Raw genomic sequence first — 17,700 nt, forward strand, 5'->3', positions numbered from 1 at the left:
GAGATCAGCTCAATGGACCCTAGCTTCCCAGTGATTTCAAGCTGCTGGGGATCTAGAAGATGTAATCCAACTGTCCATCGACTTTCGGAATTCTCTTCAGTGGTGGACGATTCGATCCAATTTGACTTTGTGGTGACCATTCCAAGTTCCTCAGGCACAAAAAGTGCTGACAACGGATGAATCTTTCCTGGGGTGGGGAGCTTATGTAGATGGGCTCCACACTCGGGGAGCCTGGTCCTTTCAGGAAAAAGGTCTGCAGATCAACCTCCTGGAATTAAGAGCGATCTGGAACGCTCTAAAGGCTTTCAGAGATCGACTGTCCAACCAAATCATTTTGATTCAGACAGACAAACAGGTTGCCATGTATTACACCAACAAGCAGGGGGGCACCGGATCTTGCCCTCTGTGTCAGGAAGCCGTCCAGATGTGGCTTTGCACACGCCGTCACGGCATGTTTCTCCAAGTCACTTTTCTGGCAGGCGTAAACAACAGTCTGGCCAACAGGTTGAGCAGGATTATGCAACCTCACAAGTGGTCACTGAACATGGGCGTAGTCCGCAAGATCTTCCGAGCGTGGGGCACCCCCTCGGTGGATCCTTTTGCCACTCAGATCAATCACAAGGTCCCTCAGTTCTGTTCCAGGCTTTAGGCCCACGACAGACTAGCGTCAGATGCCTTTCTCCTGCATGGGGGGACAGGCCTTCTGTATGCGTATCCTGCCATACCTCTGGTGGGGAAGACTTTGCTGAAACTCAAGCAAGACTGCAGAACCATGATCCTGATTGCACCCTTCTGGCCGCGTCAGGTTTCTTTATTTGCTTTTTGATTAAACTGAGGAGGCACGGTCACGCGACGGGTGGGAAATCAGTCCGCGCATGCGCGCTGCACGCGCACCAGAAGACTCCGACAAAACTTTGTTTATATTTTGCTTGCAAAATGCCGATTCCTGGGTCGACGCGGATGTCGACCCACATGTGAGAACAATCAGCCTGCTGTCCTCTGAGAATACCTGCTACAGGTAAGTATCTTCACTTTTTAAAAACCCTCTCTCTTGCATTTATTTCTTCTGTCTTTCCTACATACACCGCTCCTGATTTCCAGACCAGCTCTTCTTGTACCATTGAACCAGGGTCATCAAAATTCTAGCCATGTTGCAGCTCGTCAAGGCGAGCCTCATTGATCATTCAGTATATTTATGCGTTATGTATTTTCCTAGTGCTATACAAACAATATTTTTTGGCTGCTCTGCACTGCCTTAAGCTGCTTTTGCTAATGACACATTAGCTCTGAGGCATCTATCAAACTCCATTGAGCAGTCCCTGAAGGGGGAACGCATGTATTTCAGAGTTCAGCCTGCTTTGCTCCCAGTCATCACAGATTTCAGTGGGTTTTTTTTTTTTTTTTACAATGCCAATCCATCTTCGACCTGTAACTGTGCTTTTTAGTAGTCCCATTTCAGGCTATATAGAATTCTGTGTTTTAAAATGAGGTACTAGCCTTTCTGTAGCACTATACTAGGTACATAAGATCATAAGAATAGACATACTGGGTCAGACCAGTGATCCATCTAGACCAGCATCCTGCTTCCAACAGTGGCCAATCCAGGTCACAAGTACCTGACAGAAACCCAAAGAGTAGCAAGACTCCGGATTCCTAAAGAGTAGGAAGATTCCGGATTCCCAAAGATTAGTTAGATTCCGGAATCCCAAAGCATAGCAAGATTCCATGCTACCGTTCTCAGGACAAGCAGTGGCTTCCCCCATATCTATCCCAATAGCAGACTATGGACTTTGGACTTTCTCCAGGAACTTGTCCAGACCTTTTTTAAACCCAAATATGCTAACTGCTGTAACTGCATCCTCTGGCAGCAAGATCCACAGCGTAACTATTTGCCGAGTACAAAAATATTTCCTCATATTTGTTTTAAAATTATTGCCCTGTGACTTCATTGAGTGTCCCCTAGTCTTTCTACTTTTTGAAAGAGTAAAAAATCGATATGCTTTTAACCATTCTATACCGCTCAGGATTTTGTAGACCTCTATCACATCTCTGCTCATCCATCTTTTTTCTAAGCTGAAGAGGCCTAACCTCTTAAGCCTTCCCTAGTGTGAGAAGTGTTCCATCCCCTTAATTATATTGAGTGCTGTGCAGGTGCATAAAATAGCATGGTTTCTGTTACATGGAGTTTGCAGTCAAATTGAGCCAAACAAACAAGACAGTTTCTAGAAATCATTTAAGCATTACAGTAAAGTGTGTTGAATGTAAGAAGGTCAAAATTAGGGTTTTTTTGACTTAAAGCAATCTGGAACAAAACCTGACCTGTAGCCAGTTGAATTGATGAGTACATGCAGCATGAAATGTCAAGACGCACTTTTTTTTTTCCCCTATGAGAAAGCAGTTTGGGTTCTTGATTTTGGAATTGTCAGATCTTTGTTGTGTAATTTTTAATGGAGAAAGAGGTTGTTTTTTGTACGCTAAGGTGGGAGGTGAACCTGGTCCCCTGGGAACTTGCACTACTTACCTATAATCAGTTCTTGCATTTTAAACTGCAATAATTTCTCTTTATTCTGGGCGGGGGGGGGGGGGGGGGAGTGATGTTTTGGGAGAGAAATAAAATATATGAATTAGTTGAAAAAGAGACACTTGGCACATATAACATTTCTCTCAGATGTCTACCAGTAGAAAGGTGTGGTAGCTGTGTTAGTCCACTTTTAAAGGTAATCAATAGAAATAGAATAAAATAAAACATAGAAAAGAAAATAAGATGATACCTTTTCTATTGGACTAACTTAATACATTTTGTTGATTAGCTTTTTAAGATAGCCCTTCTTCATCAGATCTGAAATAAGCAAATGTTAGTAAATAACAGTATATATAAGTGAACCATCAAAGCATTTCAGTGACAGTCTAAGGGGATGAGGGTGGGTTAGGTAAGGGACAGGGAGATGTCTACCAAAAATCCAACATATTAGAAGTGCTTCACGGTTAGTTGAGTTTCAGCTATTTTAACCTATGGAAATGTAGCACCTCCAGGGTGAATGGCTAGGCAGTCAGTGTTGTGATAAATTCCTGACTTAACATTTGTTTCTGCAAAAATGTTACTTGTTTAAAAGTACAGGTTTATGTGAGGTTTTAGCATTACAATAAGGAAGAAGACAAAAGCTTTCTATGGTTCTCTGGCATGAAGGTGTTTCTATGGTTACAATAGAAATTGCCCTCCATTTCCCTCCCTTTTATTGCCTGATTTTTTTTTTTTTAAGTCTGGTCGCCACTTTCTTCTTTGAACAGCATCTTTGTACTTTTTGTGTTTGGTAGTCATTTGTGAATGGGAATAAATGACCTCCAAAGGAACTTCTCTCAGCCATTTCTTAAGATCGTTATCCAGCTGAGATCCTAAGATCTCGCTCTATCTTCTTACAAAATGTAAAAAAAAAAATACAGTTATACTTGATCATTTTAAACTTATTGGTAAACTGTAGCTTCTAAGTTCTTGGCCTTGTAGGCTTTAGATCTTAAATTCCTCCTCTTTGCTTTCAGATTCCACTAAAAGAAAAGTGGGCTTATGTGATCTCTGGACATATGAGGCTCATGAAAGTATAATTCTTTTGCATGTACAGTGCGGTGACCAGTGAAGGGTCTACTGACTGCATGGAAAGGGCAGTTTCAAACACTTTTACACTGATAAAAAAAACATGTTTGTCCCTGTAAAACACCCCTGTATATGTAGCTAAAGGACCCCCTCAATGTGCTTTGTACCTGCAAAATACCTTTCCCATGGTCCCCTGAATTTTCAAAGGGAAACTGTATTATTTGCAAGAGAAAAAGTACCTGTAGAACAAAGAGGCCCAAATCTACATTGTTACCTTTTTGTTTTCCGGGACAATAAGCGTAACAAACTGCACCTAGTTTTTCTTCGTTTATCAATGCAAACCCAGTGGGTAAAAGTACCCACAGTGTATTTACCATTTGTTTGGTCCATTATAATAAAAAATATAATGTTTGATAAAAATGTAGACTTCCAGATCCTGCCCTCCTATCCAGAAATCTGTGATTATCGAATACTTGATCCAGTGAACCAATGATCTTCATTGTTTTTGAAGCAGGGGCCAGATTAGCCAAAAAAAAAAAAGCCCCTTCCGTGTAAGAGCTAAGGTCATTGATGGACAAAGTAGCTGATGCCCTCAGAATGGGGTGTTCTCCCTTCAGTCCAGGTGCTCATCCATGCTCAAAGCAACTACTGCAACTGAAATGTAGAAAATGGTGGCAGATAAAGACTATGGGGTTGATTATTTGGCAGCGGTGAGTGTTTTATTTAGCCGCAGCCGGCCTGATTCCTGGATATTCAGTGCAAGGTTATGTGCAGCACTGACATTGAATATTTGGGTTTATTTCTTATGTGGTTAAGTGTGATATTCAGTATTTAACTGCGTAAGTGACACTGCATGAAGGTAAGGCTGACTTTTATGTGGTCCAATTTAACAGCTATGCTGAGGTGGTTAAGTGGTGATTATCAGCACTTAATTGCATAAATGCCGACTTCGCCCCCGGACCGCTCAGAAAATGTCTGGCTTTGAGTTTAGTGGTCTGTGGTGATAATTCAGCCACATTAACCTGTTGCCGCTGATTATCAAGCGATTTAACTAGCCAGGAACCATTTCTGGTCAGTTAAATTGCTTTGACTATCGACCCCCCCCCCTCCCCCCATATGGCCTGTCCAGTCTGCCCATCGGTACCATCTCCTATCTTTTCTGCGCCCTAAGAGATCCCACATACTTGTCCCATGCTTTTTTGAATTCAGGTATTGCACTGCAAGGTGGTACCCCTATAAAATAGCAAAGAGAGGGAACCAAGTACAAAAAAAGAGCAAGCACAAAAAAACAACACAAAGGGCCTTTAAAAACAAAAGGGAACACAATTTTTTCATTAAAAAAATCCTTTAATAGTGAACTTTGATTGAAGAAAGACCCGACACGGGCCGTGTTTCGGTGCCACCGCACCTGCGTCAGGGGTCACACCAATGACAAAGGAGGATTCAATAGACCAATTTCAAAAGGCTGATGCTTTCCAAAATTCTTTGTGATATATTCCGTATGGTATAATCTGAAGTGGTTCAGTTTGATGCAGAATATGAAGTCTAAGAAGCCATGCAACTGTACCAAGTTCCAGTGTCTGAAGTGGAACACAGAGCCAGCCCTTTACAGTTCATGAGTTTAGGTGGCACTAGCAGCACAATCCACCTAAACTAGTGCCACCTAAACTCACGAACTGTAAAGGGCTGGCTCTGTGTTCCACTTCAGACACTGGAACTTGGTACAGTTGCATGGCTTCTTAGACTTCATATTCTGCATCAAACTGAACCACTTCAGATTATACCATATGGAATATATCACAAAGGATTTTGGAAAGCATCAGCCTTTTGAAATTGGTCTATTGAATCCTCCTTTGTCATTGGTGTGACCCCTGACGCAGGTGCGGTGGCACCGAAACACGGCCCGTGTCGGGTCTTTCTTCAATCAAAGTTCACTATTAAAGGATTTTTTTTATGAAAAAATTGTGTTCCCTTTTGTTTTTAAAGGTACCCCTATAAAGCCATGGGTCAAATGAAGTCTGCTCCCTCGCAGTTCAAGTCACCTGCCCCCTAGCACCAGGGCCGCTGAGAGATGTGGCCGGGGAAGGGTCACCGGAAGGCCCAGACCACCGCCCCCCCCCCCTCACAATCGCCGCTGCTCCCCTCTCCGCGATCGTCACCACAACTGAAATGTTACCTTGGCTGAGGTCACACCCACAGAAGAGGTCTTTCTCCAGCTCTTCACTCTGCCGATTGCCTTCCCCTGCGGCTGCTTTTTCTCTCAGCTTATGGTTGGTTTCAGGATCGAGAATGCGCGGCCTGAGAGGAAAAGCAGCCACTTAGCAAGCAGTGGCAGAGTGAAGAGCAGCGCTGGAGGAAGACCTGCATTGTCTGCTCCTCCGGGTCGTCCCCAGCCTCCAAGGTGGGGGCCAGCGCCGGAGTTTTCTCTCACCTGCTCCTGTCAGGGCGCGATCACCCCGGTTCCTTCATGAGCAAGAGACCGCAACGCCGGGCCCCCCTTGGAGGCCTGGGACGGCGAATTTTGCCCCCCCCCCCCTCTCGGCGGCCATGCCCAGCACACACTCTGCCTAGATGATCTGACATATTCTCCTACTGCCTCCAAGTTCTTGACCCCACCAGGCTACCACTACTAGCTCTGCAAACTAAATTAACTAATTTGATGAATGAGGTTGCAAGACTTCCCTGCCATTCTGGGGCCCGTAGGGCCCGTGGGGCTCGGTGGGGGGAACTGCCGTCAACATTCCTTCTGAAGATGGCACTCGCAGAACAGCCAGCTTGGAAACCTGAAAACCACCATACGGATGCTGAGATTTTTTCACTCAGTGTAAGGACACCTAAATGAATATGAAACCTCCGCAGAGAGTTGTCAACAGTGCGCAAAAGAAATGGCCAAGTTCTTGCTTTAACCACGCCTGACTTCGAGAAGCAACAGCAGATGGATTCCTAAGCCTTTCTGCTGCTAAGTCTCTTCGTCTGTGCTGTGATTACTCCAAGCAGCTGTCTTGGTGCTGTCTTCCTGTAATAACTGTTCCCACGGCAGCTGCTTCTCCGTCTCTCACCTCCATTCAGCCAGTTTCTTTTGTCAGGACTTGCCCTGCCCTGACTCTTGATAGGCTGACAGGTGTATTCCCCCCCCCCCCCCCCCCCCAAACAGGATTTTCTTGCAGTACTAGTATTGGCTGCTATTGTGCTTTTAAGGATCTAAAGATCTCTGTTTCAGTTTGTGCTTCGAGCCAGTTCAGTTTATGCACTGAATACCCAGCCAAAGAGGGGTCAAGTACCCAGATACTAGGCGTGAGCATTTACATCAGCTGAAAGCTGATGCAAATCCTGGAGCATAAATTAGCTGTAGGTCCCCCCTAATTCCACAATACTGTGCAAATCTGTAGTGAACACGCCTGACCCGCTCATGCCCCTCCCATGGCCACACCCCTTTTCAAGTTACACAGTAAAGGATTTATGCATGCATCTTTTTTTGAATAACAATTAGAAGTGCGAGTGAATTCAAATTTATAATGCCAATAGTTAGGGCCCAATTAGCGTTAATTGGCTCGTTAACCAATTAAGTTGCACACGCAAATTGGGGCGTGCATCTGCAATTTTGACCACCATAAATAGAATGTGGTCCTAAAAGACTTAGTTCTGGAATTCTGACATCCCTAAACAAGTAACTTCTGTTAATTGCTTATCAATCATTGAGCCACAGTTTACAGTGAGTTACCAAATTGCTCTGCTGCGTTAACACACGTTCATGATTATTTTTACTGCAGGTACTTACTAATGTGCATTAACAGTGTTAATTTTGATGGTTTACCAAAACAAAAAACCCAAAAAAGAGGATATCTATTGCTGAGCACTTTTATGTGAAATATTCTGAAAATGTGGTATATTTGTTTCAAATGGGTACCTTTTATACCTAGATAAGTCGCTCTTTTAATCATGGAAGAAATGTGACTGACTTTGCTGTGGCAAAATGTAGTTTGGGGTGACAAAAAGTTTGAAGCAGGCGGCTTTAGATATTTAGGGGTGGTTAAATCAGGGTCACTTTTTTTTTCTTCATATGATTATACAAAAATTAATTTAGCCAGGAGCATAGGGATCCTTTTACCAAGCTGTGGTAAAAAGGACCCTGCGCTAGCGGCAAGAGCTGTTTTTTTGCCAGGCACTGTGGCCCTTTTTACCGTATCAGGTAAAAAAGGCTGAAAATAGCCATGGCCATGCGGTAAGATTGCTCTTACTGCGTGGCCATGTGAGGGGGAGCCCTTACCGCCACCCATTGAGCTGGAAGTATGGGCTCCCACGCTAACCTGGCAGCAACCGAGTAGCACATGATGCCACCCGATTACCACCGGGTTAACGCCGCCCTAAAAATTACAGCCCTATTCTCCCCGCTTCTGGGAGTGGCACATGCCTGGGGCTGGAACTACCGCCGGTGCCTGCGTTGGACTTACTGCTGCTTTGTGAAAGGGCCCTATAGTGATTTATTTATTTGTAACACTTATACCCTGCACTTTCCCACTCACTAGCAGGTTCAATGCGGCTTACATAGTACATCAAGTTTACAAAGTAGCATAGAATGGATACAGCTGTAATATAATGAATGAAGAGGTGGTCATTTGGATGTGGGTAGGTGAGAAGGTCAAGGGAGGAGGATGGTAGAGGTAGGGGAGTGGGAGGCAGGTGTGTAATGGGATTATCAAGTTGTTTAGTATGGGAGAATGTGTAGGGAGGGGTTGGAAGAAGGATGTACTTAGGATTAAATAGGGGAGCATATTCAAGGTTCTGTCATCATAGTCTAATCCGGGTAGCGTCTAGTTTAAGTCAGGTCATTTGTGTAGGCTTGCTTGAAGAGGTAGGTTTTTAACAGCTTCCGGAAGGGCAGAAGGTCATTGACTAGTCAAATGGATCTTGGTAAGGCATTCCAGAGTTGGCTGCCTATAACGGAAAAGTTGGATGCGTAATACATTTTGTACTTTAGACCTTTGCAATTGGGAAGATGTAAATTGAGATAAGTTCGAGAAGATTTAGAGCCGTTTCTGGCTGGAAGATCAGTCAGATTGTGCATGTAGCCAGGGACTTCTCCGTAGATAATCTTGTGAATTAGCATGTGGATTTTGAAGTATATTCGTTCAGTAATAGGGAGCCAATGGAGCTTTTCACGGTGAGGTTTTGCACTTTCAAATTGCGACTTACCAAAAATAAGTCTGGCTGCTGTGTTTCTGATATGCACCAATATTTTGTTATGTAACATTCTACAAAATGGCACCTAAATGTGATGACATGTAGTTTGAAGGTGGGCATACGTGTGGGTGAGGTGCAAAGTTATGTGCATAAAGTATAGAATATTATAATTTATGCGCATTTTGTTTGTGAACCTCTCAGGACCTATGGAGGGATTAAGCAGTCCATAAAAGCTATAGATTAAAATTAGATTTTTTAGCAGTCTAGGTGTGAGCATTTCCACCAGCTCTATGGCCTGGTGTCAGTGGTCACACTTAAAATATGTGCATATTTGCCCTGCTGTGCTTGTCCTCTATTAAGGAAACTAGGTGCCTACTTTCCTTTATAGAATAGACTCCAAATAGGTGACTTCTAAAAATAGGCCCCGCCTTTATAGAATTACTCTCCATGGGCGGGATTCTATATATGGCGACTAAAATCTAGGTGTGCCCGATTCACGCGTCTAGAGGTATTCTATAAGCCACGTCTACATTCAGACGTGGTTTAGAGAATAGCGCATAGACCGGGTGAATGCGCCTAGATTAGTTGCAACCATTTACACCGGTGAAAAGCTGAAGTAAATGCCTGCGCACCCAAATTCTGTAACCGTATATGTAGATGTGATTGTGCCCTAACAGGCCCACACTCCTCCCATGACCATGCCCCCTTTTTGGCTGCACTCATGGGAATTTACGCTCGCCACTTTTTAAAATACACCTAAATATAAATGTGCGTAAATTCCAATTTTGCCCAATTAGTGTTGATAATTGGTCGTTATCGGCCAGTTATCAAGACTAATTGGCTCATTTCTTAATTTAGTAGTGCACTTAAATTGGCCACGCACACAAATTTGTGCACGCTACTCGACACGCCATATATAGAATCTGGGGGCATGTGTTTAATATATTCCTGCATTGGATGGAGTTACTTGGCCTGACTTTCAACTTTCACATAAGAACACAAGATGTGTCATTCTTTTGTTCTCTAGGGCTGACTTGTTTGATGATGAAGCCATCCAGCACATATTGACGTATAAAGCCTGGTGGATCGATGGCTCCTGTCCGTCTGGAAAGACCGAGGTTTCCGAAGAAACAAAGTGCCAGGAGCCTGACAACATGGGTAGGAGCTCACTGGGCAAATGATCTTTCCTAGCAAAATCTCTTCTCTTTGCTTCTTCCCTTGTCCTTCTCCGTACAGCCAGAAGAAGTACGACAACGTTTTGTTTAGAATTTTCTCTGTTTAGACTTTGTTGCTTTTATCCGCCTAGGTCCATTCTCCTTGTTGCATCTTATGCCTTCCTGATTTATATTTACTACTGTTTTGGGGGGGTTTTCCCCTGCCAAAGTCATTTTCCTAGATGAGTGACTTTTTGTGGCTGAGAAGTCAGTTGCTACTTCCAGGTCTGAACAACAACTTTTCTCTGGTGTTAGTGGCTTGGTGTTTCTGGTTCATTGGCTCTAAATTATTTGATAGCAAAGCTAAGAAGAGTGTGTGTTAATTTAATCTTTCAGAAACAGAAGCCCAAAAAACTGGAAGAAGCATGCTTCTGTGACTGCAACCCATGGCCAAAATGCAACTATAGACAAACAGATAAATCTTCTTCTCATAAATATTACTGTAATCTAGTCTTTAGCTGCACTCTTATACCATACTCAGTTATCATGAAATTATCAAAAAATTGGAGGAAAAAGCCTCAACGGACTCAGTTCTTTTAGGCACACAGCCGTCGATCTCCAGGAGCAGTTGCTGTCATTGTCGGCAAAAAAATCTCCATAAACTATCAAACTTTCAAATCCACATCTTAAATACAAAAACTTATCTTGTAAGGATGTCAAGCGTCTTCCCACAATCCATGGCTGACTACGGCCAAAGTTTCTTGAACTTCGTCAGGGTCCGTGGTAGATACAGTTCGCTGCTGCGACTGTCCGATTCAACTCAGTCCGCCATGGTCTTGCTTCAGGCGTATGCGTGTCAGTGCTAGCCTGGCCCCTAGTATTGGTATGTTTCACATGTCCAGGCTTTTGTTTTTTTTTTTGACAGCCCAAACCTGTCCAACAACTTTTCAGGAGGATTGTGCCTTGGGTGCATGCCCAGGCACAATCCTCCCGCAAACGTACCCCCACGATCGAAGCTGATAGCTTCGATCACAGGGACGTTATTTCCCCATGCTGTTCTGGCACTGATTTTACAGCTCTGTTTGGAACAACGTGGAGAAATTGATCATCAGGGCCTCTGTTCGTTGTCCTCTTGGTCAGCAGGAGGAATCAGTGAGCAGGCGATTCTTACATTCGGTTTCCAACACTGCTGTTTTCCTCTTTGTTAAAGGTTTAAATATATTTATGTTTCAAGGAGGTGCCCCAATATGCTTGTTTGCCTAGGGCCAAATGCATGAACAGTGGATCCAAAAAAGTCCTTTCACAAATGGTGTTTCCTAAACAAGGTCTTTATTCAAATCAATAAAAACAACCCGACGTGATTCGTGTTTCGGCCGTAAAGTCCTGCTTCAGAGATATCGCATGCAATATGCCACAGCACGAATCTCTCTGTCAAACATAGGGTACCGAATAGAATAAAAAAGAAGTATACTACGTTTGACAGGGAGATTTGTGCTGTGGCATATTATATGTGATATCTCAGTTAATAGACAATTAACTGTGAGTCATCCGTTTTGCCAATTTCTTTGAATCAAAAATCAATAGACCCCTGAAGCAGGCCTTTACGGCCGAAACACGAATCGTGTCGGGTTGTTTTTATTGATTTGAAAAAAAGACCTTGTTTAGGAAACACCAATTGTGAGAGGACTTTTTTGGATTTGGCTTTTGTTTCTCCTGTGGAGAGATCACCTTCTGTAGGTGTTTGCCTAGGGCCCATCAGTGGGTTAATCCTGCCCTGGGCTTACTATAACATCACTTGAACATTTAAAAACACTCTTTTAAACTATTGAGCTGGTCTCAATTGCACTGCAACAACTTAAAACATCTCCAGGCCTGTAAGGTTCCCATTTACAAAGCTTCGCTAGAGGCACGTTAGTTCTTTTAGCGTGTTCTAACCATTAGCACGCACTAACTGTAGGAGCCCACAGTATTCCTATGGTCGCCTATACAGCGCGCGCTAATTTTGCGCACGTGCTAAAAACGCTAGCGCACCTTAGTAAACAGCCCTAAATCTGCTGAAAGTGACACTTAAGCAGTTTTAAACCAGACCTAGAAGAAAACTATTATTAAAAAATGGAGAAGATTTTATATATTTTAACAGTACAGCAAGTTAAATTATCTGATTACTGATGTGTAGGGAAGAATTAATTTTCTGTCTTTATTTTGTGAAATTCTCATGTTAAGAACTGTTTGTTTTACTTTGGTGGGAGTTATCCACGCTTTCTTTTGTCATTTTTTTTTTTTTTTTTTTGGGGGGGGGGGGGGGGGGTTCAGTTTCCTTTTCAGAAGAAGAGAAAGAGCAGCTGAGGAAGTTTACGAACAAATCCTATTTACTGGATAAAAGATCTCATCGCCAGGTCTTCCTCAGTCTCATTGACATCCTCCTGGCGTACAGCTACGAAATCTGTGTCACAGAAGGAGAGAAAAATGTATGTAAATATTCTTTTAAGCCATTCTTTAGTTCTTGTATAGTGGAGCAACTTAAGCACAGCACTGTTTTTTTTACATGGGCTTCATTCCCTGGAGGGAACCCTTGAAAGGGCTTGTGGGTCCATTTCTCTCCTCCCCCCTTTTCTTCAGCTAGAAGATAGAAATGGGAACTTGAGGCAGTTGTATATATGTTGGGTAGGATGTGCTGTATCTCCTTTGAAAGCTCCTTGTGTGCTGGTGTAGCTTAATGGGGGGATACGAGACTTATCACCCCCTTTTTCTCCCTGAAAAGCATAATTATAGCATAGCAGGAAGACACAATATATAGATCTATGTGTAATTGAGACCAGAGAGACTTGCTTGGTATAAAACAGGCTGCAGCTTTGTTTATTGATTATATAACCCAAGCTAGTAAACAAGTAAAACATTTGTTCATTTACAATCAACAGCCTGACTACCCATCATTCACAGCAAGTAGTCATAGTGCAATAAAGCCAAATAAAGTAAAGACATAAATTTTTACCCACAATAGCATCAAGGCTAAAATTCTAAATGTGGACCTCCACGCCTGTATTGAGCTGGATCCCATTGAGCTGGTGAACATTCAAAGACATCCTTCTGCATAGGCTCTTCCTCATGTACCTCCCCCCCCCCCCCCCCCCAAACTGTGACAAAGTAGTTAGCCCACCATACCCATACAAACATATTGATAACAACAGGGGCCAGGAAGGGCAGGTAAGCAAGCCACCTCCGAGGAGCAGGAAGGATCCTGGTCCGGGGGGGGGGGGGGAGGCTGACCTTTTAGTAATGCTGCAACTCCCTCTCTCCATCCCAAGGGAGTTGCCCCCAGGTTAATTTTAAATAATAACAGCCAAATCATGGCTAGAATCTTCCGTCATTCTCCAAAGCGAGAGCCAGATTTCCAGCCACCTTCCGTTCCTACCCGCAACATGGCCCAGCTGGAGCCCACCATACAAGCCCTGAGAAAGGGGGTTAGCTCATCCCCCCTCCCCCCGTTAAAGGGTGGGCTCTGGGTAAGCCGTTTGCCCTAAGGCACGTCTGACAGTTAGAAGCTATGCCACTCCCATGGCCACAGCATGTTGACGTGCCTAAGGAATAGAAACCCTTGCAGGGATTGAAACTGATGTCTGTGACTTTCTGTGCATTACTGGATAGCAGACCAATTTCATTTCTGCCTTATGCCTCCTTATACTGGTGATGTCATCACTGGAAATCAGTGTTTTGTGCCCATCTACTGCTTGGAGAGCACAACCCACTTGTCTGGACTCGTCTAGCAGGAATCAAGGAAAAGAAACTAGCAAGTAAGAAAAAAACTTCACCCTCAATAAGGCCCTTAGAGGTAAGAGGCCCAATTAACGTTGGGCTTTAATCCTGGCTCAACCTGTTCAAACAACACTTCAAATTCTGAAAGATTTACTAATTTCTTGCTGCCCACTAGGTGGTGCAATTGTGCCTTCAGCTACACCCACCTTGGATTCTTAGAGCTTCCTAAATTGTGGGTCATGAACACCTCATTGGCCCACTTCTCCTGATGAGTCTACACTATAGTTATACCTAATAGGCTCCACGGAGGGCCGAGAGCAGTGGCATGGATGGAAAGATAGGCTGCCTGGGGTTGTAGGTTTCTGTGACCTCAATAATGGGGGTCACAGGCACAGAAAGGTTTGATCAGCATTGCTCTATATTTTCTGTACAATCTGTTCCCAGTCAGGGCAAGATTAACAATTTGTTGGTCTTTAGGCAAACATGTGTTGGGCCTTCCATCATAATATAAATACATTTTAAAGCTATCTCAAATGGGACTCCATGTGACTTTGCCTGAAGAGGAGGAAGCACCAAGTAAGAAGTGTTACTCTCCAACTTCTGCCAACTGGAAGGCAGTGAACAAAGTGTGGGACAAATAGATCTCTGAGAAACAGTGGCTCTGCCACTATTCCTTCTAAGCTAAGCAGGAATCCTCCACCTACAGTCCTGCCAGTGGGGGGTGCTGTTTCACTATCATCTTTTCAATAGTGAGGGATAGGCAAGCTTCTGGACTCCAGAGAACCTGCCTGTCCCTAGCGATTGAAAACACAATGTTGAAGTACTGCCCCCTACTGGCAGTAATGCAGTTGGAGGATCCCACTCAGCTTAGAGAGAACAGTGGATTCTGGTACCCCTATCTCTACTACTACTGCCAACAGCTGACTTACAAGGGCAAAACTCTGCTGTAGAAGCCATTGAATTAACATATCTAATTGGGCCCTAAGCATGGGAGCTGGCGCTGTGGGTGCTTGAGCACCCCCAGTATTGAGCAAACTCTTTTATTGTGTCCAGGGAGGGGTAATTTCCATTGGGTTTAGCACCCCCAATCATTGTGAGAAGTTGGCTCCTATGGCCCTAAGCATATGCATAGTTGACCTAAACCTTAGTCTTGACTTGTTCCCAGTGACAGGAAATACTGTTGAGCATGCCTTTGTGTCATGTGTTCTGTCGTCCCTGAGCAGATTGGTTTCTTCAGGAAGCCACAACAATTTCTTTCTCTCTTTACTGTAGGTTGAGTCTTCATGGAATATTAGAAAACTAAGCGGCACCCTCTGTTGGCTTGAGGTGAGGAAAGCTCACGAAATTGTATTTTTGAAAGATTGCATGATAGTTTGCATTTGTTTAACAGTGGTACATCACATCTGCATTTTTCAGTGTTGTAATATTTGTGGTTTGTTCAGTTACTTATAATGGTAAAAACTGCCAAATGGTCCTTGGAAAAAAAATCACAAAATGTTGGCATCTTGCATCTTGGTTAGATGTTTGTCACTCAAGGCAACTTGACAGACCCTGAAATTCTCCCATTTTACATTGTAAATTAAATCCCAATTGGATATGTCTGGGGTTTGTTTCTGGTACAGATTCCAGGTTCTAGGGGTTTCTTCTGACTAATCAGGACCTCAAATTCATTGATGCTAGATTTCTCCTTGCCTCCCTTTAAGGGGGTGGGTGGATTTATGAACAAGCATGTATGAGATTGTAATGTTGGTGTTTATTGACAAATTTTTTTGAAATTTTATCCCAAACATCTATCCAATAGGATTCAACATGTGGACACGAAAATAAAAGGTGTGACAAAAACCGTCCTGAGCTGAACAGGACCAGCATCTGAGAGGGAGGTGATTCTGAGTAACTTTTGCTAATTTGGATGCCCTTTTACAAAGGTGCAGCAGGCTCTACGCACATGCAGCGCATGCCAAAATGAGACTACCGCCAGTCTAGGGTGCCCCCCTGGAGCTAATTTCAGATTTGGCATGCTCCAATACCACCGGGACAATTAATTTTTTTATTTCCTACTGTGCATGGCATTTCCAGCGTTAATTGGCAGTTGACGCACACTAACCAGTCACCACGCGTGTAGCGTGTGAGCCCATACCGCTAGATCAATGGGTGGCGTTCCGTAAATAGGTGCACATTGGTTTCAGTTTTACCCCATTGAAAAAAAAGCCTTTTTTCCCAGTCGCCATAAAAACTGGCCCGGCGCACGCCAAAAACTTGCCCACACGCAGCTTAGTAAAAAAACCTCTTATTGCCTCAGATATTTATTGCTGATGCCCAGCATTGAATATCTGGGGCTAATTTTGCCCGCAGCTGTCAACATTTAAAGAGATGCTGACCGCCGCAACTGAATGCTACCCCCGGTGTGTTTAGGCTGAAGTCGTCCAAAAATCAGGGGCTCATTTCTCTCTGAGTTTTCATTTGGAATATTAATATGGTGAGCAGCAGAGAGTGCGAAACTCTCCAGCTGTTTGAATAAAAGCCAAGCATAATTTTTTCATCTGGTGCCTGGATGGAGCACTGGGCAGCAGGAGAGCAGCTGTATCTTGCAGCAGATGCTTGTCGATACACCTTAGCAAATCAGCACCAGTGCTGCCAAAAACCTGGATTTCACTGGGCAATTAATTTACTTTGGAAAGATTTTAGTTATCTTGTCCTTTTTTTTTTTATGGAGTCTCTCGTGCTCACTTATTTTGCATTGCAGGAACAAAGATTGTGCTGCCTTTTTTAAGCTGTTCTTTAGCTACATTTCAGTTTTGTTAACATCTGATGGCAAAATACTAATACATTTCTTTGAAGGAGTGAACAAACGTGGATAAAGGCGAGCCGGTTGATATTCATTTTCGAAAGTGATCGCTGGTCATAAATCGGGAGATGGCCGTCGATCTCGCAAAAGCAGCCAAATCGGTATAATCGAAAGCTGCTATTTTGACACCATCGCCGCTTCCCCGTCGCAAAGCCGGCGAAAAGTCAAGGAGGCGTGTTGGCAGTGTAGCGAAGGCGGGGCATGGGCGTGGCTATCAGATGGCCAGCTTTAGCGTATAATGGAAAAAACAAAAGCGGCTTTAAAAAGCATTTCGCCGGTTTTACTTGGTCCTTTTATTTTCACGATCAAGCCTCAAAAAGGTGCCCCAACTGACCAGATGACCACCGGAGGGAATCGGGGATAACCTAATAGGTGCAGTGCACTTCAGGCAGGCAGACCCAGGTCCATCCCCCCCACCTGTTACACTTGTGGTGGTAAGTGTTGAGCCCTCCAAACCCCCCCAAAACCCACTGTACCCACATGTAGGTGCCCCCTTTCACCCGTAAGGGCTATGGTAATGGTGTAGAGTTGTGGGGAGTGGGTTTTGGGGGGATTTGGGGGGCTCAGCACCCAAGGGAAGGGAGCTATGCACCTGGGAGCAATTTGGCTATTTTTTAAACATTTGTAGAAGTGCCCCCTAGGGTGCCCGGTTGGTGTCCAGGCATATCAGGGGGACCAGTGCACTACAAGTGCTGGCTCCTCCCACGGCCAAATGCCTTGGATTTAGCCGGGGTTGAGATGGCCACTTTTATCTTCCATTATCGCTGAAAAACAAAAGCGGCCATCTCAAACCTGGCTAAATCCATGGCATTTGGCCGGTTCCAACCGTATTATCGAAACAAAAGATGGCCGGCCATCTTTTTTTTTCGATAATATGGTTCTGGCCAGCTGTTGCGCCACTGCCAAAATAGATCGACGGGAATCTATTTCGCCGGTGACGTTCGATTATTCCCCTCATTGTGTATCTGGATTTTCCAAAGGCGTTTGACAAAGTACCTCATGAAAGACTCCACAGGAAAGTGGAGAGTCATGGGATAGGAGGTATTATCCTATTGTGGATTAAAAACTGGTTAAAGGATAGAAAACAGAGAGTAGGGTTAAATGGTCAGTATTCTGAAAGGAGAAGAGTAGATAGTGAGGTTCCTCCGGGGTCTGTGCTGGGACCGCTGCTTTTTAAC

General features: G+C 44.0%; 1 protein-coding gene across 5 annotated transcripts in view; it reads left to right on the top strand.

Annotated features, from left to right (window-relative positions):
• Window positions 1–17,700, top strand: part of SHQ1 (SHQ1, H/ACA ribonucleoprotein assembly factor) — a 118,314-nt gene that overhangs the window by 45,918 nt on the left and 54,696 nt on the right. For all 5 annotated transcript variants that reach the window (XM_030206884.1, XM_030206885.1, XM_030206888.1 and 2 more), the window contains exons 7-9: window positions 9,798–9,928; window positions 12,238–12,392; window positions 14,950–15,003. In XM_030206884.1, coding sequence (XP_030062744.1) covers window positions 9,798–9,928; window positions 12,238–12,392; window positions 14,950–15,003 — 340 coding nt within the window. The remainder of the gene's footprint in view (window positions 1–9,797; window positions 9,929–12,237; window positions 12,393–14,949; window positions 15,004–17,700) is intronic.

This window comes from Microcaecilia unicolor, chromosome 6, assembly GCF_901765095.1.
Source record: "Microcaecilia unicolor chromosome 6, aMicUni1.1, whole genome shotgun sequence".
Lineage (NCBI taxonomy): Eukaryota > Metazoa > Chordata > Amphibia > Gymnophiona > Siphonopidae > Microcaecilia > Microcaecilia unicolor.